Here is a 23,966-nt window from a genome sequence, read left to right on the forward strand (position 1 = left end):
CCATTAGGTCCAGTCGTGGACGACTCTGGGGTTGCGGCGCTCATCTCGTTTACTGGCCAAGGGAGCCGGTGTACAGCTTCCGGGTCATGTGGCCAGCAGGACTAAGCCACTTCTGGCGAACCAGAGCAGCACACGGAAACGCCATTTACCGTATTTTTCGCTCTATAACACGCAGTTTTTTCCTCCTGGAAAGTAAGGGGAAATGTCTGTGCGTGTTATGGAGCGAATGCCTACAGATGGCAGGGGAATCCGCTGCAGTTGTGAGCAGTCCGTGGCTCTCTTTGAAACTGCAAAGCGGGTGTAAGCGGCTCCTGTCAGCGAGCCGAGCCGGGCAGGAGGGAGAGAAGCAGAGCGGGGTTGGTTGCTTTAAAACAACCCCGTGCTCTATGTCCCTCTCTCTTCTCCACTGAGCTGCTAAGTAGCAGCAAAGCTTTTCAGCCAGCCTAGCCGGGAGGAGGGAGAGAAGCAGATCGGGGCTGGTTGCTTTAAAACAACCCCGTGTCCCTGCCTGCAGTTTTTTGCTGTCCGATTTTGGATCAGCCACTGTAGGGGCTGTGTGTGTGTGTGTGTGTGTGTGTGCTTGAGCTATCGTTCTCCTCCTCCTCCTTCCTGTTCACTCTCACAGCGCCCCAGCGCTCTCCTGCGACTTTAGGAGTGATACTTTGTGTGTCTCTCTGTGTGTGAGGCATCGTTCTCCTTCTCTTGCTTCCCCTTCACTCTCCCAGCGCCCCTGCTACTTCCAGCGCCCCTGCGACTTTAGGATTGATACTCTGTGTGTGTGTGTGTCTGTGTGTGTGAGGCATCGTTCTCCTCTTGCTTCCCCTTCACTCTCCCAGCGCCCCTGCGCTCTCCTGCGACTTTAGGATTGATACTGTGTGTGTGTGAGAGAGAGAGGGGGGGGGATCGTTCTCCTTCTCTTGCTTCCCACTCCCAGCGCCCCTGCCTCTCCTGCGACTTTAGGATTGATACTCTGTGTGTGTGTGTGTGTGTGTGTGTGTGAGAGGGATTGTTCTCCTCCTCCTGCTTCCTGTTCACTCCCCCAGCGCCCCTGCGACTTTAGGGCGACTTTAGCATGGATCCACATGGATCCTCAGGATTTTTGCATTGGGCTACCCCAAACTCACCGTCAGATCACATGTCTGTGGCCACAGCATGAACCACAAAAATCATACATCCACTGTTTTGTTTAGAATATTTTTTTCTTGTTTTCCTCCTCTAAAAACTACGTGCGTGTTATGGTCTGGTGCGTGTTATAGAGCGAAAAATACGGTACCTTCCCGCCGGAGTGGTACCTATTTATCTACTTGCACTTTGACATGCTGTCGAACTGCTAGGTGGGCAGGAGCAGGGACCGAGCAACGGGAGCTCACCCCGTCATTGCGGGGATTCGAACCGCCGACCTTCTGATCGCAAAAAAACTAAGCCATCAGAATGCTTGGTTTAATTTCTGCCTGCTTAAACTTGGAAAATAGGTTTTTGCCGTGGTTGTTTTACAAAAAAAAAAAGCGCTTTATGTGGAAAAATGCAGTGTTTGCAAACGTGTTGCAGCAGGAGGAGCTGGAAAACACATCTGTGCTGCGTTGCTATTTTTAAGCACATGCAAAAATCATCAGGTTTTACCAAAATTGCTCTGTACTGGGGGTGGGGTGTTTGTAGCAGAGACAGACTAACCAAACCGCTGTATGGGGGACGGACAGAGACTTTTTGGAAAGCAGCACTGCTGCCTCCTGCTGTTGGCTAGGAGGCATTGCATGCATGGGGGACCCAGGCCAGAAGGCACAAATTGCAATTTTTTCTTGCTTTGACAAGGAAAGGAACCCTCCCTTGTTTCCAGTTTTCTATTCCCCTACAATTCCCAGAGTTCTCTGTGAAGGGGGAGCGATTCTTCGGCCCCACTGGGAGCCAAATGGGGGCAGGGGGCGTCTCCCAGCAATTGTCAGGACCCATGCCAAACCACAGCTCCCAGAATCCTTTGGGGGAAGCCGAAGGCTGTTTACGAAGAGGCATTGCACCGCTTTAAATGTGTGCTGGAGCCATGGGTCTGGAGGTCTGCTGGGATTCTCAGCTCAGGAAAGAGGAAGGCAGCGGAGGGTGGAAATGCAAACCTCCAGGGCCTTGACTTGCCGGGATCGATCGTCTTGCGACCTCCGCTTGGACTCCATCTCCTGCTCCAAGTTGTGGAGGCGTTGGGCCAGCAGTTCCTTGTCCAGGACGGCGTTCTCACGCTCAGCTTGGGCGTCCTGCAGGGCTTGCTTGAGACGCATCACCTGGAAGGGAGGTCACGGGAAGCGGGTTTGCGAGGGAGTAGACCAGCATGCCTTTCTGGAGGAGTCAGGGATTCGAACCCAGGCCCTGCCTCCAACCTGGTGCTTTTCCCCCTGTGGGAAACCCCCGTGACCCTTGGGTGTTGCTGGACTACATCTCCCATCACCCTTGGCTGCCGGCTGGGGCTGCTGGGAGCTGAAGTCCACACTTGCCCTACGGCCACACTGACTCTCCTGCCGGAGGCAGTCTTGGTGGAAACCCACAAGGCGGGAACGAAAGAGGCAGCCCTCCTCATCTAGTGTCAGAGATAGACTGCCCCTGCAGAGGGAGGTTCTGCCCCCAGCTATCGGGAGTGAATAAGGGTGATGGATCAGGGCAAGAGGCGCATCCAGAGCCCACTGGGAAACGTGGGGCGGAAGGCGCGGGGACCAAAGAGTAGGCCGAGCCAGTGGTTATCTCCCGCTTGGACTACTGCAATGTGCTCTACGTGGGGCTACCTTTGAAGGTGACCAGGAAACTACAACTAATCCAGAATGTGGCAGCTAGACTGGTGACTGGGAGCGGCCGCCAAGACCACATAACACCGGTCTTGAAAGACCTACATTGGCTCCCAGGACATTTCCGAACACAATTCAAAGTGTTGGTGCTGACCTTGAAAGCCCTAAACAGCCTCGGTCCTGTATACCTGAAGGAGCGTCTCCACCCCCATCGTTCTGCCCGGACACTGAGGTTCAGCTCCGAGGGCCTTCTGGCGGTTCCCTCATTGCGAGAAGTGAGGTTACAGGGAACCAGGCAGAGGGCCTTCTCGGTGGTGGCGCCCACCCTGTGGAACACCCTCCCACCAGATGTCAAAGAGAACAACTACCACCAGACTTTTAGATGACATCTGAAGGCAGCCCTGTTTATGGAAGCTTTTAATGTTTGATGCATTACTGTCTTTTAATATTGTGTTGGAAGCCGCCCAGAGGGGCTGGGGAAACCCAGCCTGATGGGCGGGGTATAAATAATAAATTATTATATTATATTATATTATATTATATTATATTATATTATATTATATTATATTATATTATATTATATTATATTATATTATATATTATATATTATATAATATAATATAATATAATATAATATAATATAATATAATATAATATTATATTATAGTGGCAATGAAAGGCAGAGCCAGCTAACTCTAGTTCCTCCCCATCCTTGTCCCTCCTGCTGAGTCTCATGGAGACGAAAGAGGAGGAAGAAGCCAGCCACGGACAGCTCACCTGGCCGAGACGAATGGCCCCACCTAGCCCAGTGTCCGCTGCTACCTCTGGGGTCTTGCAGCCCCCTGCTCATTCCATAGCCCCTTCCTTGAATTGTGTTCGCCTCTTGATTTTGAAAGCAGAGAAAAGGGGAGCGGGGCCCTCTTCCCACCCCATCGTACCTCGTCCTGCAACCGCCCCAGGTTGTATTGCATCTTCTCCACCTCGGTGTTCCTCTCTTTGGCCTGCTTCTGGGAGTCCGTGATCTCCTTGCGCGACTTCTCCTTGTATTCCTCCAGCTGAGTCTGCAGCTTGGACAGGGCGCTGTGGGACTCTTGAGCCATCTGATCTAGCTGGAGGAGAGGAGAGGGACTCCAGGTGAAACCTCAAGGAGGATGTTTTAATCATCATCAACCTTTATTACGGTCCAGAGACCCAACAAATCGTTACAAAGCAATACACAATTCATATAGCCTACCTCCGGGTCAAGCAAGCATTTTGTTCAGAATATAGGGATCATTGGTTCTTGCAACCATGTTTTAATCATGGGCTCCATGATCACTGCAGATGGTGACAGCAGTCACGAAATTAAAAGACACCTGCTCCTTGGGAGAAAAGCGATGACAAACCTAGACAGCATCTTTAAAAGCAGAGACATCACCTTGCCGACAAAGGTCCATATAGTTAAAGCTATGGCTTTCCCAGCAGTGATGCATGGAAGTGAGAGCTGGACCATAAAGAAGGCTGATCGCAGAAGAATTGATGCTTTTGAATTCTGGTGCTGGAGGAGACTCTTGAGAGTCCCATGGACTGCAAGAAGATCAAACCTCTCCATTCTGAAGGAAATCAGCCCTGAGTGCTCACTGGAAGGACAGATCCTGAAGCTGAGGCTCCAAGACTTTGGCCACCTCGTGAGAAGAGAAGACTCCCTGGAAAAGACCCTGATGTTGGGAAAGATGGAGGGCACCAGGAGAAGGGGACGACAGAGGATGGGATGGTGGGACAGTGTTCTCGAAGCTACCAACATAAGGACCAGGAAGATGGTTCACACCCTTCCCAATTTCCCCCCGTCTCCAAGAAGTGGGAGGATGGCTGGCTCCCCCAATTGCCTCCTATTTCCTAAGACCAGAGCAGGGATGGAGAACCTTTTGCATTTTTAATACATGTATATATACAGCTGTGGAAGAGCCATAGCTCAGTGGTAGAGCATCTAAGGTCCTCTCTAACACACACACGAAATACAGGGTCTCTGGGCATCTCTCTGCACAGCCTGACCAAGATTCTGCGTCTCTCCCTCTCAGAACCAGCGAAGGCCAAAGCATCATCTGCTGGCTGCTGCTGTCATCACCTTGTCCACCCTCGCGGACCCTGTCACAATCCTGCTGCTCTGTTAAAAGCCCCGCCAGATCACTGGTGTCAGCTCCTTAAACCTCAGCAGAAAATGGGAGCTGGCAGCAAGGGCCTGCTGCCTAATGATCTGGCTGTCTTCTCATGGCCGGCTGGGAGGGAACGCCACCTCCCTCCGCAGTGCTGCGGCAGCCGGCTTTGCAGCAGAGACCCTGAGAGGGAGCTGAATTCAGTCCACATAGAGTCCTAACATGAGGCAAGGCAAGGCAGAGACACACCGAGGAATTGGTTTTGCAGGCCTGCCAAAGCTGAGGAGGCCCGTGCCTGGGTGAGGACGTTGATAGGAGTCCCAAGTAAAGGTAAAGGGACCCCTGACCATTAGGTCCAGTCATGGCCGACTCTAGGGTTGTGGCGCTCATCTCGCTTTATTGGCCAAGGGAGCCGGCGTACAGCTTCCGGGTCATGTGGCCAGCATGACTAAGCCGCTTCTGGCGAACCAGAGCAGCACACGGAAACGCCGTTTACCTTCCCGCTGGAGCGGTACCTATTTATCTACTTGCACTTTGACGTGCTTTCGAACAGCTAGGTTGGCAGGAGCAGGGACCGAGCAACGGGAGCTCACCCCGTCATTGCGGGGATTCGAACCACCGACCTTCTGATCGGCAAATCCTAGGCTTGGTTTAACCCACAGCACCACCCGCGTCCCTTAGGAGTCCCAAGTATTTCATGTTTAAAAATATGCAGCCATACCTCATGTTGCATCCGCTTCAGGTTGTGTTTTTTCAGGTTACGGACTGCCGAAACCCGGAAGTACTGGAACAGGTTACTTTCGGGTTTTGGCAGTTGCGCATGTGCAGAAACGCTAGATCGTGCTTTGCGCATGCACAGAAGCCCCGAATCACAACCCGTGTGTGCACAGACGCGAGTTGCGAACGCTGCGGGTTGTGAACGTGCATCTCGCATGGATCACGTTCACAACCTGAGCATCCACTGTAAAAGCGATCAAATCAAGGACACCAGGAGGACAGGCAGCTTTAACCCCACTGGGGGACAACCCACTTCGAAGTCATCTGAGCACAGAGCCTTCTCAAAAAAGGACAGGAGCCAAATAAAGAGAATGACAGTTGGTTGGTGAGGTCATGGCTGCTAGCCAGTTGGTGCTCATGAGCGACTGCCATTTGCTTCGTTGGGCCTTCATGGGATAATTTCAAAGTGAACAGGGCTTAAACCAGCCTTTTCTACGTCTGACCATGAGGCCTGGTACCCTAGAGACCCTAACTCCGTGGTAGAGTATCTGCTTTGCACAAAGAAGGGCCCTGGCACAATCTTCCATGCAGGGATGGGAAGATCCCTTGCCTGCAACCCTGGAGATCTGCTGCCAGCCAGTGCTGAAAACATTTAACTAGGTGGGAAATGGTCTGAGAATGAGAATTAGGCAGCTTCCAGCAGGTCCTCTACAAAAATAGAAAATGGCAGCAGAACGTAAGAAGAGCCAATGGCCCATCTGGTCCAGCCTGCTGTTCTCACAGGAGCCAACCAGATGCCCTCAAGGAAAACCCACAAGAAGGATCTGAGCATGGGAGCAAGGCTCCCTTCCTGCAGATTCCAGCAACTGGGATTCACAAGCATTGCTGATTCCATCCGTGGAGGCAGAGCAAAGCCATTGTGGCCAAGAGCCATTGATATCCCTCTCCTGCTCCATGGATGTCTCTCATCCTCTTTTAAAGCCAGCCATGAAATTAAGAGACGCCTGCTTCTTGGGAGAAAAGCAATGACAAACCTAGACAGCATCTTAAAAAGCAGAGAAAATCACCTTGCCAACAAAGGTCCGTATAGTAAAAGCCATGGTTTTCCCAGTAGTAATGTATGGAAGTGAGAGCTGGACCATCAAGAAGGCTGATCGCCGAAGAATGGATGCTTTTGAATTCTGGTGCTGGAGGAGACTCTTGAGAGTCCCATGGACTGCAAGAAGATCCAACCTCTCCATTCTGAAGGAAATCAGCCCTGAGTGCTCACTGGAAGGACAGATCGTGAAGCTGAGGCTCCAAGACTTTGGCCACCTCAGGAGAAGACTCCCTGGGAAAGACCCTGATGTTGGGAAAGATGGAGGGCGCAAGGAGAAGGGAATGACAGAGGATGAGATGGTGGGACAGTGTTCTCGAAGCTACAAACATGAGTCTGACCAAACTGCGGGAGGCAGTGGAAGACAGGAGGGCCTGGCGTGCTCTGGTCCAGGGGGTCACGAAGAGGCGGACACAACTAAACGACTAGACACAAGGTTAGTGGGCTTCATTGCCTCCTGCAGAAAGGAGTTCCACAGATCAACTACAAGCTGCGTCAAGTTATCCTTCCGTTCACCAGTCCCAAATCTTCCAACGTTCAGCTTCCCTGAATGCCCGTGAGCTCTAGTGTTAGGAGGGAGAAAACCAATCTCTCCATGCAACGAATAATTTTTATAGACGCTTGCTGGTTAATTAGCAGCGGCCAGCCAGCGTGGGGGGCACCCACCTCCTTCGTCAGCTTCCCGATGCTCTTGTCCAGCAGGCGCTTCTCCTCCTCCAGCTCGGTCTTGGCGCGCTTGAGCTGCTCCTTCTGCGCCAGCTCCTCGTGGAGAGAGGCACTCAGGTCCTGGTGCTCCCGGGAGAGGCGGTTGAGGCTCCTCTGGGCGTCTTCCAGGCGGCTCTCCAGAGACCGCTTCACCAGAAGCAGCTCCTGTTCCTGGTCGGTGGCGTCCCCCAGAGACTCCTCCATCTGCTTGCGGTCGGACTGGGAACGGGGGGACAACAGCGCAGGAACTCACGTCAAAAAGGGAGACTGCGGTAGTACATAGCTCAAGAGATCTGCGGCTGCTCCTTCAAGTCCCTATTACTTAAGGACGCGGGCACGTCGGATCGGTCCCTGTCCACCTACAGTTTGAGGCAGCCTTTCTCAACCTTGGGTTCTAGGGTGTCGTTGGACTACCACTCCCATCATCTTTGATTGCTGCCCCTGCTGGCTATGGACGATGGGAATTGTATTCCCCCCCAATAATTTTTTATTATTTTCTTAACACAGTTTTATACAATACATCAAACAACATACAGTGGTGCCTCGCAAGATGAAAAGAATCCGTTCCGCGATTCTTTTCGTCTAGCGGTTTTTTCGTCTTGCGAAGCAACCCCATTAGCGGCTAAGCGGATTAGCGCTATTAGCGGTTTAGCGGCTAAGCTGCTAAAAGGCTATTAGCGGCTTAGCGGCTTAGAAAAAGGGGGGGGAAGCGGGGAAAAAATGGTGAGACTCGCAAGACGTTTTCGTCTTGCGAAGCAAGCCCATAGGGAAATTTGTCTTGCGAAGCGCATCACAAACGGAAAACCCTTTCGTCTAGCGGGTTTTCCGTCTTGCGAGGCATTCGTCTTGCGGGGCACCACTGTATATACTCTGCCGAGCTTGTAACTTCCCTCCTTCACTTCAACAGCTATCCCTTATTCTTTTAAATTGCATATTTTAATACTAAACTTCTTGTCTATCTTTACATTGTAGGAGGTATTTCAACCCTGCCAGTGTTTTTAGAGTTTTACAATTATCCTTTAAATGCACCATAAATTTACTCCAACTTTCCTGGAATCTCTGATCGTCCTGATCCCAAATCCTGGACGATGGGAATTGTAGTCCAACAACATCTGAGAACCCAAAGTTCAGAAAGCCCGGTGCCTCGGTTGTCAAACGGCTTGGCTCCCCAAACAAATCCGCTACTCGACATCGCAAACGCGGAAGCGAGTGTTCCGGTTTGCAAATGTTTTTTGGGAGCAGCCGAACATCCGACGCGGCTTCCAATTGAGTGCAAGGAGCTCCTGCAGACAAGCGGAAGCCGCGCCTTGATTTTCGAACGGTTCCAGGAGTCAAACAGACTCCTGGAACGGATTAAATTTTACAACCAAGGTGCCACTGTAATAGTCGGCCTGGATAGGTCAGATGGTTAAGCAGGGGTCAGCAAACTTTTTCAGTAGGGGGCCAGTCCACTGTCCCTCAGACCTTGTGGGGGGCCGGACTATATTTTTGTGGGGAAAATGAATGAATTCCTATGCCCCACAAATAACGCAGAAATGCATTTTAAATAAAAGCACACATTCTACTCATGTAACAACACACTGATTCCCAGACCATCCGTGGGCCAGATTGAGAAGGCGATTGGGTCAGATCCGGCCCCTGGGCCTTAGTTTGCCTACCCACGGGTTACAGCACGATGCTGATAATGCCACAGTTGCATTGCAGGACAAGATCGGCAGCTTTCGGCAAAATATAAAAGCAGAATAAAACACTAAACACTAAGAACTTCCCTATACGGGGCTGCCTTCAGGTGTCTTGCAGTGGTCCTATAGTTATTTATCTGTTTGACACCTGATGGCCCCCCCTTTGAAGGGCTCTGCACCGGGGCTAAGCAAACTGGCAGCCAAGGGTTCAATGATGGAAAACCTTTGTCTGGGTTGGGATACAGTTCGCCGCCACGGTGGGAAAATTAAGAGGCTTGCGAGAAACTGCGCCAAACTCTCCCTTGTGATCTTCTCCCGCACCCCTAGAAAGAAAGATACCTCACGAGGCTCCAAAAATAACAGATTGGCAAATCAAACTACAGGAATTGGTGGAGACGGCTCAATTGACTAGTAAACTCAGAGGAAACTCAAAGCAAAAATTTGCAGAAAAATGGGATGGTTATAGAAGATATGTTCACAAATATAATAATAGTTTTGACTCCGTGCTAGCATTCGAGTGATAAAGGAACTAAAAGGAGGTGGATAACAATTAAGGATTTATTATGTTTTCGGGATGTATTAGAAAAATTATACAGAAAGGTTTATCGTTTTGTGTGCATTCAAATGTAAGATAAAACATATGCAAAGGGACTTGACAGGAAGTCAAAGCTGAAGAAAAGATTTTGGAAGATAAAAGGGGGGAAAATATTTACTTTCATTATTATCATTTTGTGTGCGGGTGTGTGGGTGTCTGCACAAATGTGTGTTGTTGTATGCAATGTTTGGGAGGAAATAAGACGGTAAATAACAAATAACAAACCAAATATCGATGCATGTAATTTTTATTTCTTAATTATATTTAGTGGTAGTATGGCTGTATTGTTTTTTGTAACATAAAATCATTCAATAAAAATTATTTTAAAAAAAGAAAAGATAAAAAAAGAAAGAAAGGTACCTCCAGTTTAGCAATCTTCTCCTTCAGCCTGGCCTCTGTCCCTTGCCAGTTGTCTGCAAAGTGCCTGTACTCCTTGATCTGAGTCTCCAGGCCAAGGATTTTCCGCCGAAGGTCGTCGTTCTCCTCCTGCGTCTCCCTCAAGGTGGACTCCACGGCCTTCTTCATCTGCTCGGTCGCCTCCTTCTCACCTTCCAATGAGGCCTTTACCTGGTGGTGGGGGGACGGAGGAAAGAGACAAATAGGTTAATATATTTTTTTTTTAAAAAAAGAGTTAGGCATTTAAGTTTTTTATCTGTACTTTTCAAATTTATACATTTCATTAATTTTACAATCCGTTCAACGTTTCAAAATTTGACCTCCTCCCCCCTCTTTCTGCGGTTCCTTAAATTGATTTTTTCCTATCTTCTGCATATCCGTACTCATTTAATTTACTCATTTTAAGAGTAAATAGATACTCTTATAAAACTGCAGGTTATCACAATAATCCTGCCAATGATTTTATCTGTTTGCAATTGATCTGTAAATATTCAGTAAACCATTTCCATCACAATAATCCTGTCTCACAGGCCCTGCGGAAGGAAGTTAAATCCTGCAGGGCCCTAGTCTCATGGGACAGAGCATTCCACCAGGTCGGAGCCACCACTGAGAAGGCCCTGGCCCTGGTGGAGGATAATCTGACTTTCTTAGGGATGTTCTTATGTGATGGGTGGGGGGAGCTGGGCCTAGATGGGCAGGATGGATGTGCCACCCCATGCCCAAGGGCCAAACTTCAACAGGGGGGTGGGATCAGCCGCGTGTCAATCAACCTGACATCACCGTGCGAATTCTGGGCAGGGAGCTGATTGCAAAGACACACACACACACACACACACACACACACACCCCGGCAAAAAAACACCAGGGATCCTTGCCTTGAAGGCCTCTTCATAATCCTTCTGTAGCTGCTGGACGTTCTGCTGGAATTGCTGCTTCAGCTCAGCCATTTCCTGGTCATGGCCGCCCACTTCGTCCTCCAGAGCCTCTTTCAGGGCCAGCAGCTCCCTCTCCCGCTGGCGGAGGAGGTCGTCCTGGGTCTGCTTGGACAACGTCAAGTCTCTCAGCTGATCCCGGACCTCACGCAGCTCCTGCCAGGATGAGGGGAAAGGAGAGAATTAGAAAGCCGTGCACACACACACACAAATCCACAGAGCCGGGTGGAAGAATAGCAAGCATCCATCGTGGAAGAAAAGAGTTCTCGAGCTACAAGAGATCGGTATGACCATTAAATTAATAAATACAGTGGTACCTCGGGTTACATACGCTTCAGGTTACAGACTCCGCTAACCCAGGAATAGTACCTCGGGTTAAGAACTTTGCCTCAGGATGAGAACAGAAATCGTGCGGTGGCAGCGGGAAGCCCCATTAGCTAAAGTGGTGCTTCAGGTTAAGAACGGACCTCCGGAACGAATTAAGTACGTAACCAGAGGTACCACTGTACTAGGTAAAGGTAAAAGGACCCCTGACCATTAGGTCCAGTAGCGGACGACTCTGGGGTTGTGGCGCTCATCTCGCTTTATTGGCCGAGGGAGCCGGCGTGCAGCTTCCGGGTCATGTGGCCAGCAGGACTAAGCCGCTTCTGGCGAACCAGAGCAGCGCACGGAAACGCCATTTACCTTCCCGCCGGAGCGGTACCTATTTATCTACTTGCACTTTGACGTGCTTTCGAACTGCTAGGTTGGCAGGAGCAGGGACCGAGCAACGGGAGCTCACCCCGTCGCGGGGATACAAACCGTCGACCTTCTGATCAGCAAGTCCTAGGCTCTGTGGTTTAGACTACAGCACTAGAGTGAAACAAAAAGCTTCTGTGATAAGCCCCGCCTCCTTCTGCCCCTGGCCCCGCCCACAGAACCTTTGAACATTCCCCATAAGCCCACCCACACTGCTGCAAGCCAGAGTCTGCCCTAGGAACCCCCGTGAACCGAGCGCACCTTTCTGAGGGCGCTGGCCTCTCCGGAATCGCCAGCGCCGTTCCGGGCCTGATCCGCTTCCTGCCGCACGGCCGCGAAACGCTCCCTCAGCTCCTTCAGCTCCTCCTCAAAGTCCTCGCGTTCCACCTTCACCTGCAACAGCCTGGAGGCGGTGAAAGGAAGGAGAGACAGAAACAGGAGGCATTTAATTGCGATTTGCCAAATTCGCACCCGCCCTTCCGCTAAAGGGAAGATAAGTGAAACATCTAAAACGGCGGTTCTCAACCTGTGGGTCCCCAGATGTTGTTGGACTACAACTCCCATCATCCGTGAGCTGGGGCCTTGCTAGCTAGGGGTGATGGGAGTTGTAGTCCAACAACATCTGGGGACCCACAGGTTGAGAAAGGCTGATCTAAAAGCTGCTAGGACAGATGTTCCTATGGGGGGCAGTGAGATCACCTAGGGGGCAGTGCGCCACACTGGCGTGGCACGCGATGACGGCGATTGTGGCATGAAGAGTCAAGGGCAATCAAGGAAACATTTAAACCTTTCAGTGTAGTGTAGTATCAAAATATTTGGGTATTTTTTTAATTTGCAGAATACGGATAGATATTCAAAAGCATTGGCTATCCTCCCAGAGTTCTCCACGACATATTGTTTCGAACAGGGGTTTTCAACTCTGAGACAAATACCAAAGGTCAGAAAAGACAAAGGCTTCTTTGTGCTGACGAGGAGATGAGAGTTTCTCTGTCTCAAATCAAAGCGCTGTCTAGGCTGCCCCTCCCTACAGAAGCCTAAAAGGCTGAGGCACAAACGCAGGACGCACCAGCAACCCACCCGCTGCCTTGCGCATAAAAATCAATTGGCTCAATTTTTAAAGATTTGGGGAGGAATCGGGGGGGGGGGGGAACGGGGACGGGACGACTCACTCCTGCTTGGTGCTTCGCAGCTCGTCCTTGGTCTTCTGGAACATCTCCTTCCAATGGGCGGCCTCCTCGCCGCTCTCCTGCAACTCCCTCTGCAGATTCCTCACCACGGTGTTGATCTTCTGCCTCTCCGACTCCAGGCTGGCCTGATCCTGGCAAGAGACGAGGAGAAGCAAAGCTACGATTTCCCCCACGTGCAAAAGCAGGCTGGCGCTTGAAGCTTGCAGCAAAAGGCAGCGTCGTCTAGCAAAGTTGGCAGGATAGCTTGGACGGCGCATGTGTGCGCTATGCACAGCTCTGGACTCAAACAGATGGGGGAGCGGCCCGGGAGATGATGATGATGATGATGATGATGATGATGATGATAATAATAATAATAATAATAATAATAATAATTTATTATTTGTACCCCGCTCATCTGGCTGGGTTTCCCCAGCCACTCTAGGCGGCTTCCACAAAGACCAAAAAAAACACTAATATGTCATACATTAAAAACTTCCCTGAACAGGGCTGCCTTCAGATGTCTTCTGAATGACAGGTAGTTGTTTATCTCTTTGACATCTGATGGGAGGGCGTTCCACAGGGTGGGCGCCGCCACCAAGAAGGCCATCTGCCTAGTTCCCTGTAGCATGAGGGAACCACCAGAAGGCCCTTGGCGCTGGACCTCAGAGTCTGGGCAGAACGATGGGGGTGGAGACGCTCCTTCAGGTCTACTGGGCCGAGGCCGTTTAGGGCTTTAAGGTCAGCACCAACACTTTGAATTGTGCTCGGAAACGTACTGGGAGCCAATGTAGGTCTTTCAAGACCGGTGTTATGTGGTCTCGGCGGCTGATCCAAGTCCCCAGTCTAGCTGCCGCATTCTAGATTAGTTGCAGTTTCCGGGTCACCTTCAAAGGTAGCCCCAGGTAGAGCGCATTGCAGGAGTCCAAGCGGGAGATAAGCACAAGAGCATGCACTTCCTGCGGGCAGGGAGGATCTCATCCTGCGTACCAGATGGAGCTGGTAGACAGCTGCCCTGGACACAGAATTGACCTGCGCCTCCATGGACAGCTGTGAGTCCAAAATGACTTCCAGGCTGCGCACCTGGTCCTTCAGGGACACAGTTGCCCCATTCAGGACCAGGGAGTCTTCCACACTAGGAAGTATGATGCCTGCTGCTATCCTGCCTAATAGTAGGACTGGACCTGTTTGTCAGCAGCGACTGGTGTCGGGAAGATGATTCTGGGGCACAAAGGATGTTTTGTCGTCTCCCTCTGCCTAATGGCAGAACCGGTCCCTGGATAAGATGTCAAGTTAAGTGATGGCCTGGATCAGCACAATGGTCCGTGGGCTATAAAGGATGGACCCATTGTGCCAATTTTTTCTAACAAACTGCCTTATCTCCAACTCTGACCAAATGGCTCTGACTGGCAGAATAATAATAATAATAATAATAATAATAATAATAATAATAATAATTTATTTATTTATACCCCGCCCATCTGGCTGAGTTTCCCCAGCCACTCTGGGTGGCTCCCAATCAAGTGTTAAAAACAGTACAGCGTTAAATATTAAAAACTTCCCTGAACAGGGCTGCCTTCAGATGTCTTTTAAAGAGAAGGTGGTGCTTATTTCCTTCACATCTGATGGGAGGGTGTTCCACAGGGCGGGTTCCACCACCGAGAAGGCCCTCTGCCTGGTTCCCTGTAACCTCGCTTCTTGCAGGGAGGGAACTACCAGAAGGCCCTTGGCACTGGATCTCAGTGTCTGGGCAAAACGATGTGGAGAGTTCACGTCAAAGCAGAGGTGAGGGTCTAAGTCTTGCCACCGAGACTGTGGGTGAGGGCCCATAACCTGCCTGGTATCCCTGCACACAGAAAGCTAGCATGTCAAGGAGAGGACAGGCCCCTTTTTCCTGATGTGCTAGATTTCTAAATGCGAGGGGTTTCGTTCTCATTCACAGAAAGAAAGCCATCTACGTGGGCCTCCCATCTGCAACTGGAGATGGCAAAGCTCGACAGCCGGTGGACGCACACGCTCCCCTCGCGTGCATTTCGCAGAGAGCTAGCTAGGCTGCAATTCTTGGAGGCCCCTGCAGGGAAGTGTGCTCAGCCAGGCTCACCTGCGACATGTCCTCCATGTTGCGCCGGAGCTGCTCCATGTCGTGCTGGTACTCCTGCCGCACCCGGTCCAGCTCCCGGTCGTGACTGGCCACCTCCTCCTTCAGGGCCCCCTTCAGGGCTGTCAGCTCCCTCTCCCGCTGGCGCAGGTGGTCCTCCAGCTTCTGCCGGGCCCTCAGAACCTCCTCCAGCTCCTCTCTGGTCTCCAGCAGCTCCTGGGGAAAGAGGGCAGAACTGGCTCTCACCCCATCGGCTCAGCCTTGCCAGGCCGGCTCCATCAGGCACCTTCTGGCACTGAATTGGACTAGCGTTTAGAGATTGGTGGTGGTTGTTTTTAAGATTATAAGTTTGATTATAAGGGACTGTCAAACATAAGCCACTCTGCTAGCCATTTTGGATGAAGAGCAAGGGTGAAGGTAAAGGGACCCCTGACCATTAGGTCCAGTTGTGGCCAACTCTGGGGTTGCGGCGCTCATCTCGCTTTATTGGCCGAGGGATCCTGCGTACAGCTTCCGGGTCATGTGGCCAGCATGACTAAGCCGCTTCTGGCGAACCAGAGCAGTGCACGGAAACACCGTTTACCTTCCTGCCTGAGTGGTACCTATTTATCTACTTGCACTTTGACGTGCTTTCGAACTGCTAGGTTGGCAGGAGCAGGGACTGAGCAACGGGAGCTCACCCCGTCAAGGGGATTCAAACCGCCGACCTTCTGATCGGCAAGTCCTAGGCTCTGTGGTTTAACCACCGCGCCACCCGCATCCCATGAAGAACAAGGGTACAAATGCTCTAAATAAGCAAATAAATAATTTGCAAGACAAAGCCTGCGCCCAGTTGGGAGTTTTTCTTAGAACAGGGGTGGGCAACTTCAGGCACAGATAATCTACCTGGCCCTCAGGAATCCCCCCAGACCACATCCCATTCCATCCTCACAAACAACCCTGTGAAGTAGGTTAGGGCAAAATACAACGATTGGTCCAAGATCACGCCTAAGCGAGCTTCATGGCTGAGAGGGGATTTGAACTCTGGTCCCCCAGGCCTGGGGGAACCTTTTGCCTTCCAGATGCCGACCAACTACAACTCCCATCAGCTGCTGCAACATCTGGAGGGCGAAAGATCCCCCACACCTGGCCCTTGTCCAACACTCTTAACCACAAAAGTGGTTTTGCGCGTCTTCCTATACACATAAAAATGTAAGGTTGTCGTTGTGATAGGAATTTTGAGGTCTTAGATATATAATAAATGTTCATAAATGTACCAACCAAGCACATACATAGATCAGCACAGGAAGACCGACCTAGAACCATTTTGATTCCTAAACGGAGCAAATGTTTTCTCTGCAAGGTCAAAGTGGGAAACCTCCCCATTGTCTCTTTCCTCACAAATCCTGTCTTAAGAACACATTTAAGATATGAATAGGGTGTGAGCCTGTGACCTGGCCCAGGAACTAAGTATTTATCACTACAAAAGACTGGCCAGGCTCCCCAGGAAATCCAATCAAGTAACCTGCCAGACAGGAGATAAACAAGGACAGGAGAAAAACAACATTCAAACTTCTGTTTAGACCGCCTTTTCTGTGATGTAGGTGTGATGTATCTGAGGGGTGGTCTTAGGTCACACCCCTTCTGTGATGTATGCATGATGTTTCTGGGGGTGGTCTTGATCTACAGGGTGGCATTTTCAAAAGTCTTTATAATGTCTTGCACACCATCTTTCTGTGTTCCTCCTCCTCTCCTGCGTGTGAGGGGAGCACCCTGTTGCAACAGATTAATAAAGATCAGGCTTACGAGCTGCTTTGCTTCTCAATATTCTCTGCTTGGCCTCTGTTATTTTCTCCTACCAATAGGGAACCCACGTAAGGACTCTATATGGGCTCTCGGATACCCCATAAGGGAAAAGGGCAATTTTTATTTACAACAACGTCATGCAGCAACAGCTGTTCAATCGTGGAATGGACTCTCTCAGAACGCGGTGAACTCTCCTATGCTGGAAGTTTTAAATCCAAAATTGGGAGCAGGGGCACCTGTCAGGAATTACTGAGCTGTGATTCCTGCATTGCAGGGGGTCAGACTAGATGATCCCCAAGGTCCCATATACCCCTACAACTCTGTGATGCTATTACACCGGCACGTTGTGGAGCTACGCAGAGGCTCCATCCAGGGAGCCACTTACTTTCAGCAAAGCATCCCTGTCCGGAGAATCTCCCATCGGCTCCCGGAACCGGTCCAGCTCCTCCTGCATCTCCATCAGCTGGTCTTCCAAGTCGGCCAACTTGGCTTCTGTCTCTTCCTTGATGGTTTTCACGTCCTTCAGCCTTAAGAATCAGAAAGGAGGAAAGAGAAGGATGGGTGGGAGTTCATCTTAACTGTGCCGGGTAGGGCTAGAGGCATTAATAATAAATAATAATAATAATAATAATAATAATAATAATAATAATAATTTATTTGTATCCCGCCCTCCCCAGCCTAAGCCGGGCTCAGAGCGGCTAACAACAATAAAAGTAACACAGCATTCAAAAATCAATTCATTCAAAAATCAATTCAGAATCAAATTGATGGCAACCACTGGGCTAGAGTTCTGTAAGGATTACAATGATGATGATGATGATGATGATGATGATGATGATAATAATAATAATTTTTTATTTATATCCCGCCCTCCCCAGCCGAAGCCTAACAACAATAAATCAACAATATTGTTGTTTTATTTAACAACAATGAAAGTAACACAGTTTACATAAAATCACAATCAATTGATTGAAATGCATTCTAAAACCAATTCATTCTAAAATCAATTCAAAATCAAATTAATAGCAACCATTGGGCTAGAGTTCTATGAGGATTACCAAAGGAGGGAATCAGGCTGTGCCCTGGCCAAAGGCCAGGCGGAACAACTCTGTCTTGCAGGCCCTGCGGAAAGATGTCAAGTCCCACAGGGCCCTAGTCTCTTGTGACAGAGCATTCCACCAAGTCGGGGCCACAACCAAAAAAGCCCTGGTTGAGGCCAGCCTAACCTCCCTGTGGCCCAGGACCTCCAAGATGTTTTTGTTTGCAGACCGTAAGGTCCTCCGAGGGACATACCAGGAGAGGCAGTCCCGTAGGTACGAGGGTAACTATCAGACTTTGAAAAGCCGGCATGACTTGATCAAGTTCAATTTTGTCGAATCAATTACGCCAAACAAGTTTCCATTGGATCGCAATTCATTGCTAGTTTTGAACTTGATTGTGTTGCTGTTATCATCTTCCTTAGTGGGACGTGCAAGCCGCTAGTCTGAATAATGCTTTTTGTAGGGTTGGGGACCACTGGAGTAGAGGATTAAATCAAATTCCTTCTGCTGTGTCCTTGCCTACAAAGTTTATTCACCCCGTGAGCTATATAGAGCCTGCAATACAAGTGTCACTGAGACCGCAAGTGACACAGGCAAGTGTGATGGCCCGGGACTCAGGCTCAGACTCAGAGCCAGAGGAGTCTCAGTCCGCACCAGATCCTTTGCCTCAGGTGGCATCTGAACCTAGTCTGGGACCTCATTCTGAAGAACCCCAGCCTGCACAGGTTCCCCTGCAACAAACACCTGGGCCGAGTCAGGGGCCTGATCCTGCCCTGGCTCCAGATGCGGGGGTGACCTCGTTGCCTTCAGCTGGGCCATCACTTACAGCTGCTCCACTACCGGTTGGGTCAGGAGAGGCTGAGGCGGCCTCTGGGTCTAGGAACCCACCGACGTCTCCAGAGCTGCAGAGACTGAGGTCTGAGAGAAGGAGAGACCTGAGTACTCGCAGGAGGAGTGCTCGCCTTCGGGCGAGACAGGGAGGTGAGTCGCAGGGAGATCAAGACTGGCCGTTACCCCGACAGATAAAAGGCTGCTGGACCCTGCCCCAGGTTGCGGGAGCAATGTTGCTGTTTGCCAGAAGCTGCCTGTGATCCGGTACCTGACCTTGCCTGGTTTCCTGCCTTGTGTCCTGTCGGACTGACTCCTCGCGGAACCCTTGGATTCGGGACCGGACCTGGACCGCGTCACTCGGGCTACCCCCGGGCCCAGCACAGTGAGGCTGCATGACGGCGACAGTGGCAAGAGCTGCGATTCGGCCGCAGCCAACTCTGCTCCCTCTCCCCCAGCCCTCTGGATCCAGAAACGGCAGATCCGGACGCTGCGGCTGAAGGCTCAAATCCACCCCTCTTTCACCCAGGTGCTATGTGATATATTTCTACCCTTTCCTCCTGGGAGCCACCTGGTGGTGGTGGGCGGGGCCAGAGGCAAAAGTGGGAGGGGCAACACATGCAAATTTTTTACCTCTGTGCAGCAGCCCCGCCTCCCTCTTTTCCCCAAGAGTATTATGTACAGTACGGTATATCCTTTTTTGCTGTAAGTCGCTTGGAGACGTTCAGGTGACAAGATCCCCACCTGAAGGAGGGCAGGATTCAGGTGCGACCTGGGGGTCTTGAGATCTGGAGGGAAGGGTGGGCTTGCAGTTAACTTGGGGGGGAGGGTTCCCCCCCACAAAACCCCCCACAGATTTGCACTTACTCTTGTACGCTGCCCTGCAGTTCCTGGCTTTTCTTCTCAAAGGCCACCCGCAGCCGGTGGCACTCCTCTTCCAATTCCTCCAGCTGGACCTCCAGGTCGTGGGGGGCGCCGTTCCTGTGGCCGTTTTGCAACAGCTCCAACCTCTGACGAAGCTGCGTTTGGGGGGGGGGGTGAAAGAAAGAAAGAAAATTAATAGGCCCAGAATGCAACCATCTACAGGTTTTTTTTCCAGATGTTCCGGCATTACCCAGAAGCCTCTGCTTCCACAGCTTGGATGGGAAGGCGTGACAAAGATGGCGGCCGCAGACCCACTGACTGGGGAGCAGTGGGGAGGGGAGGGAAGAGCAGAGACCCCAGGCACCTAACCCCAGTATTGTCTACACTGATTGGCAGCAGCTCTCCAGCATTTCAGGCAGGGGATGCTCCCAGGCCTACCTGGAGATATTGAGTATTGAACTTGGGACCTTCTGCATGCCAAGTACCTACCGACCTACATGCCGCATTTTAGATATACCACATTTTTCGCTCCATAAGACGCACTTTTTCCCTCCTAAGAAGTAAGGGGAAATGTGTGCACGTCTTATGGAGTGAATGCAGGGGGGGAGGCAGGCAGGAAAAGCCCCCAAGAGCCGCACACAAGCTCCGTGCGGCCGGTCAGTCCCTTCTTCCTCCTTGTAGAAAAGCCCGCAGGAGCCGTGCGCTCCTTAAAGGATGCACGGCTCCTGTGGGCTTTTGTGGGTGGTGGGGGTATTGCCATAGCCGCGTGCAGCCCCTCTGGCCGGGAGAGGCTATGCACGGCTATGGCTTCTTTAGCCGCACGCAGCCTCTCCCGGCCGGAGAGGTTGCGCGCGGCTAAAGAGGAAGCCAAAACAGAGAGCGGGATCCATTCCACTCGCTGTCTTGGCTTCTTTAGCTACACGCAGCACCTACGGCCAGGAGAGGCTGTGTGCGGCTATGGCAGAAGCCAAGACAGCAAGCAGGATGGATCCCGCTCGCTGTCTTGGCTTCTTTGCTCTTTAGAGCTGGGGGGTGGGGTGGGACCCGGGCTTCCCCCGGCAGCCCCAGAAGCTCTGGGAGGCGGGGGGAATTTTTTTTTCTTGATTTCCCCCTCTAAAAACTAGGAGCACCTTATGGTCCAGTGCGCCTTATGGAGCGAAAAATACGGTATATGTGTTAAGTTTCTAGTCCTTGTGGTTTTAAGGAGATGGCTGTACTAAATGGGAACAGAGGAAGCTGCCTTGTACTGGGCCAGCCCCTTGGCCCATGCAGCTCAGGGCTGCCCGACACTGGCTGGCAGAAGCAGGGGACATTCCTAGGGATACCCGACGACACCTGGGACCTTCTACATGCAAAGCAGATGTTCTGCCCCTGGAGGCACAGCACCTCTCTCCCTAAAGATAAGGGCAAGACTCTGGTCCTCATGGTTCTGAATCGAGGGCTGATTTTAAACAGGGAACAGGAGACACTCCTTTTTTCTGGGAGACTGAATCTGGGACCTCCTGCCTGCAAGTGAGGAAGGAGAACAATGGCCCCATGTGTTCTGTTTCTTGTTTGTTTTGAGTAGGACCGTGTGTCCTCAGGGGAAAGACAATACAGGTGAGGCTCTTGTTCCAACAAAAGGGGAAGAGGTGCTGTTGCAGGAATTTATGTATAGGTGGGGGGGGGTTTGCCCCTCCAGCAGATATCAGGCACACGCAGCCCACTACCAAAACCAGCACAATCACTTTTGTGACATTTGTGATTTGTCCCCACAAAACACCTCATCGCAGTTCCTTCCTATCTATTCAAAGGGCCTCTGCTGCACGATACCAAATGTAAGAATTCACTGATCAATGTATCTATGTACCGGCTCACTGGGAAAACTTCAGAAATTCATATAGACACGTGAGCTCAGCTACTCAGCAGCCCCTCTGCCTGAGGGATAATCCCTGGCATCCTGATACCTGAGTGCCAGACATGTAGCCATTCCAGAAACAACAAACCCAGATGAAGACAAAAGGGTGTGATTAACTAGGCTGGGAAAGAGGGAAATGTAAATATCTTTTTTGTTACACTTGATGGGTGTTTGGTGGAGGGCAAGGGGAACCATGGGGCAGGGTCCAGGATGCTCAGATTCCTGCCACCAGACCTCCCCTTTCATGATGTAACTGTGATGTATTAGTGATGTAGTTTGGGGGGATGTAATATGGGGATTAAAAAGGTAAAGGGACCCCTGCCCATACGGGCCAGTCTTGCCAGACTCTATTTTTTTTTAAAAAGACATTTATTAAAGTTTCAAACAGTCTTGCCAGACTCTAGGGTTGTGTGCCCATCTCACTCCAGAGGCCGGGGGCCAGCGCTGTCCGGAGACACTTCCGGGTCACGTGGCCAGCGTGACATCACTGCTCTGGCGAGCCAGAGCCGCACACGAAAACGCCGTTTACCTTCCCGCTTGTAAGCGGTCCCTATTTATCTACTTGCACCCGGGGGTGCTTTCGAACTGCTAGGTTGGCAGGCGCTGGGACCGAACAACGGGAGCGCACCCCGCTGCGGGGATTCGAACCGCCGACCTTTTGATCAGCAAGCCCTAGGCGCTGAGGCTTTTACCCACAGCGCCACCTGCGTCCCATAAACATGGGGATTAGCAGCTAATAAAAGTTTGGGGGCTCTTTTGTTTGGGGCTTCCATCCTGTTCCACCTGGTGGCAGGTGGGAGTCCTGTTGCGACAGTCTTCAATAAAGACCAAGCCTACTGGCTGCTGTTTTGCTCTGGTATTCCTGGCTGGTGTCCTTGTTTTTTGTCCAAGGGAGCCCTCAGGTTTCTCCGTTAACAGTGCCAACACACCTTGGTTTCCTCGTCCAACTTCCGCTGCAGCTCCTCTACCTTCCGTGTCAGTTCACCCGCTGGGGGGAGAGAGGCTGTCGACTGCGCCGTTGGGGCAGCCTTCCCAGAAAAGAAGGGGGGGGGGAGAGAAGCAAAGGGAATCAGATGGGGAGATGCTGGAGAAATGGAATACGGTCGGCACCTTGGAATTCTGGTGGGAAAACACCACCATCGCAAAAAACCCATTACCTGGACGTGCGTGTTGAGCCCGCTTTTATCTACGCTCTATACAGCTGGCTGTGCCCCCAAATACCCCAGTAATAAGATCATTAAGTTTGCAGATGATACAACGGTGGTTGTTTTAGTCACGGCTGGAGAGGGGGAGGCGGCCTTTAGGAAGGAAGTTGAGCAGTTGGGGGAGTGGTGCAGGAAAAACAACTTACTCCTTAACTTAAAAGAAAACAAAAGAGATTATTGTGGACTTTAGGAAATGTAAATTGAATATTCAGCCACTTATTATTGAGGGGAAGTGCGTGGAACAGGTCTCGGTGTTTCGATTTCTGGGAATGGAGTTGAGAGATGACCTAACCTGGGGAGAAAACAGCCAAGACCTGATGAAGAGAGAACAGCAGAGGCTATATTTTCTGAGAATCCTCCGGAAAAACAATCTCTCAAAGGACCTGTTGATGGCATTTTACCATTGTACTGTGGAGAGTGTATTAACTTATGGTCTCTGTGTGTGTGGTTTGGGAGCTGCACGGCCAGGGGAAAAACAGTGCTGTCCAGAGTTGTAAAGACTGCGGAGAGAATAACTGGGTGCACTCTTCCCACCTTGGATCAAATCTATGCTTCCAGGTGCCATAAGAAAGCTGCAGAGATAGCGCAGGATAGTGCGCACCCCGGAAATGATCTCTTTCAGCTTCTGCCTTCTGGAAGAAGGTATAGGGTTATAAAGACCAGGACTAGCCACCTGAGAAACACTTTCTACCCAAATGCAATTCTGGTTTTTAACACAGCACAGTGGTACCTCAGGTTAAGTACTTAATTCGTTCCGGGGGTCTGTTCTTAACCTGAAACTGTTCTTAACCTGAAGCACCACTTTAGCTAATGGGGCCTCCTGCTGCCGCCGGAGCACAATTTCTGTTCTCATCCTGAAGCAAAGTTCTTAACCCAAGGTACTATTTCTGGGTTAGCAGAGTCTGTAACCTGAAGCGTATGAAACCTGAACCATATGTAACCCAAGGTACCACTGTATAATTAGTCTCTATAGTATATTGCATTATAAGATGGGGTTTCAGAGTTTTTAGGGGTTTTTGAATGTCTTATGTAGATTTTTCAATTTCATTGTTCTGTATGGGACAATGACAATAAAGATATTGTATCATATCGTCTGCCCCAGCCCCCCTGGGACCGAGAACGAGGCAGCAGCATGACCCCACCCCACCCCGCTTTGAAATGTAAAGCTTGGGCAAGCAGCCTTCTTGCACCCGAGGCCCTTTCCACATCCCTTCAACCGGAGAGTCATCTGTTCGTGGCCTCCCTCCGCCCTCAAGGAGCCGGTCCTCATGAGGTGTCAGTTTCAATAGAGAGAGAAAGAGATCCCTGTCAAGAAATGAGGGCTGGAG

At 50.8% G+C, this 23,966-nt stretch overlaps 1 protein-coding gene across 2 annotated transcripts in view; it reads right to left on the minus strand.

The window, feature by feature from the left end:
- The window catches only part of CGN (cingulin), a 68,236-nt gene that overhangs the window by 16,382 nt on the left and 27,888 nt on the right, over positions 1 to 23,966 (minus strand). For both annotated transcript variants that reach the window (XM_077920497.1, XM_028708975.2), the window contains exons 5-15: positions 22,363 to 22,461; positions 19,540 to 19,691; positions 17,190 to 17,331; positions 15,023 to 15,235; positions 12,925 to 13,073; positions 12,017 to 12,158; positions 10,961 to 11,173; positions 10,050 to 10,256; positions 7,374 to 7,631; positions 3,701 to 3,871; positions 2,106 to 2,267 (exon numbers count right to left, since the gene is read on the minus strand). In XM_077920497.1, coding sequence (XP_077776623.1) covers positions 2,106 to 2,267; positions 3,701 to 3,871; positions 7,374 to 7,631; positions 10,050 to 10,256; positions 10,961 to 11,173; positions 12,017 to 12,158; positions 12,925 to 13,073; positions 15,023 to 15,235; positions 17,190 to 17,331; positions 19,540 to 19,691; positions 22,363 to 22,461 — 1,908 coding nt within the window. The remainder of the gene's footprint in view (positions 1 to 2,105; positions 2,268 to 3,700; positions 3,872 to 7,373; positions 7,632 to 10,049; positions 10,257 to 10,960; positions 11,174 to 12,016; positions 12,159 to 12,924; positions 13,074 to 15,022; positions 15,236 to 17,189; positions 17,332 to 19,539; positions 19,692 to 22,362; positions 22,462 to 23,966) is intronic.

The sequence above is a fragment of the Podarcis muralis genome, chromosome 16 (genome assembly GCF_964188315.1).
Source record: "Podarcis muralis chromosome 16, rPodMur119.hap1.1, whole genome shotgun sequence".
Classification (NCBI taxonomy): Eukaryota; Metazoa; Chordata; class Lepidosauria; order Squamata; family Lacertidae; genus Podarcis; species Podarcis muralis.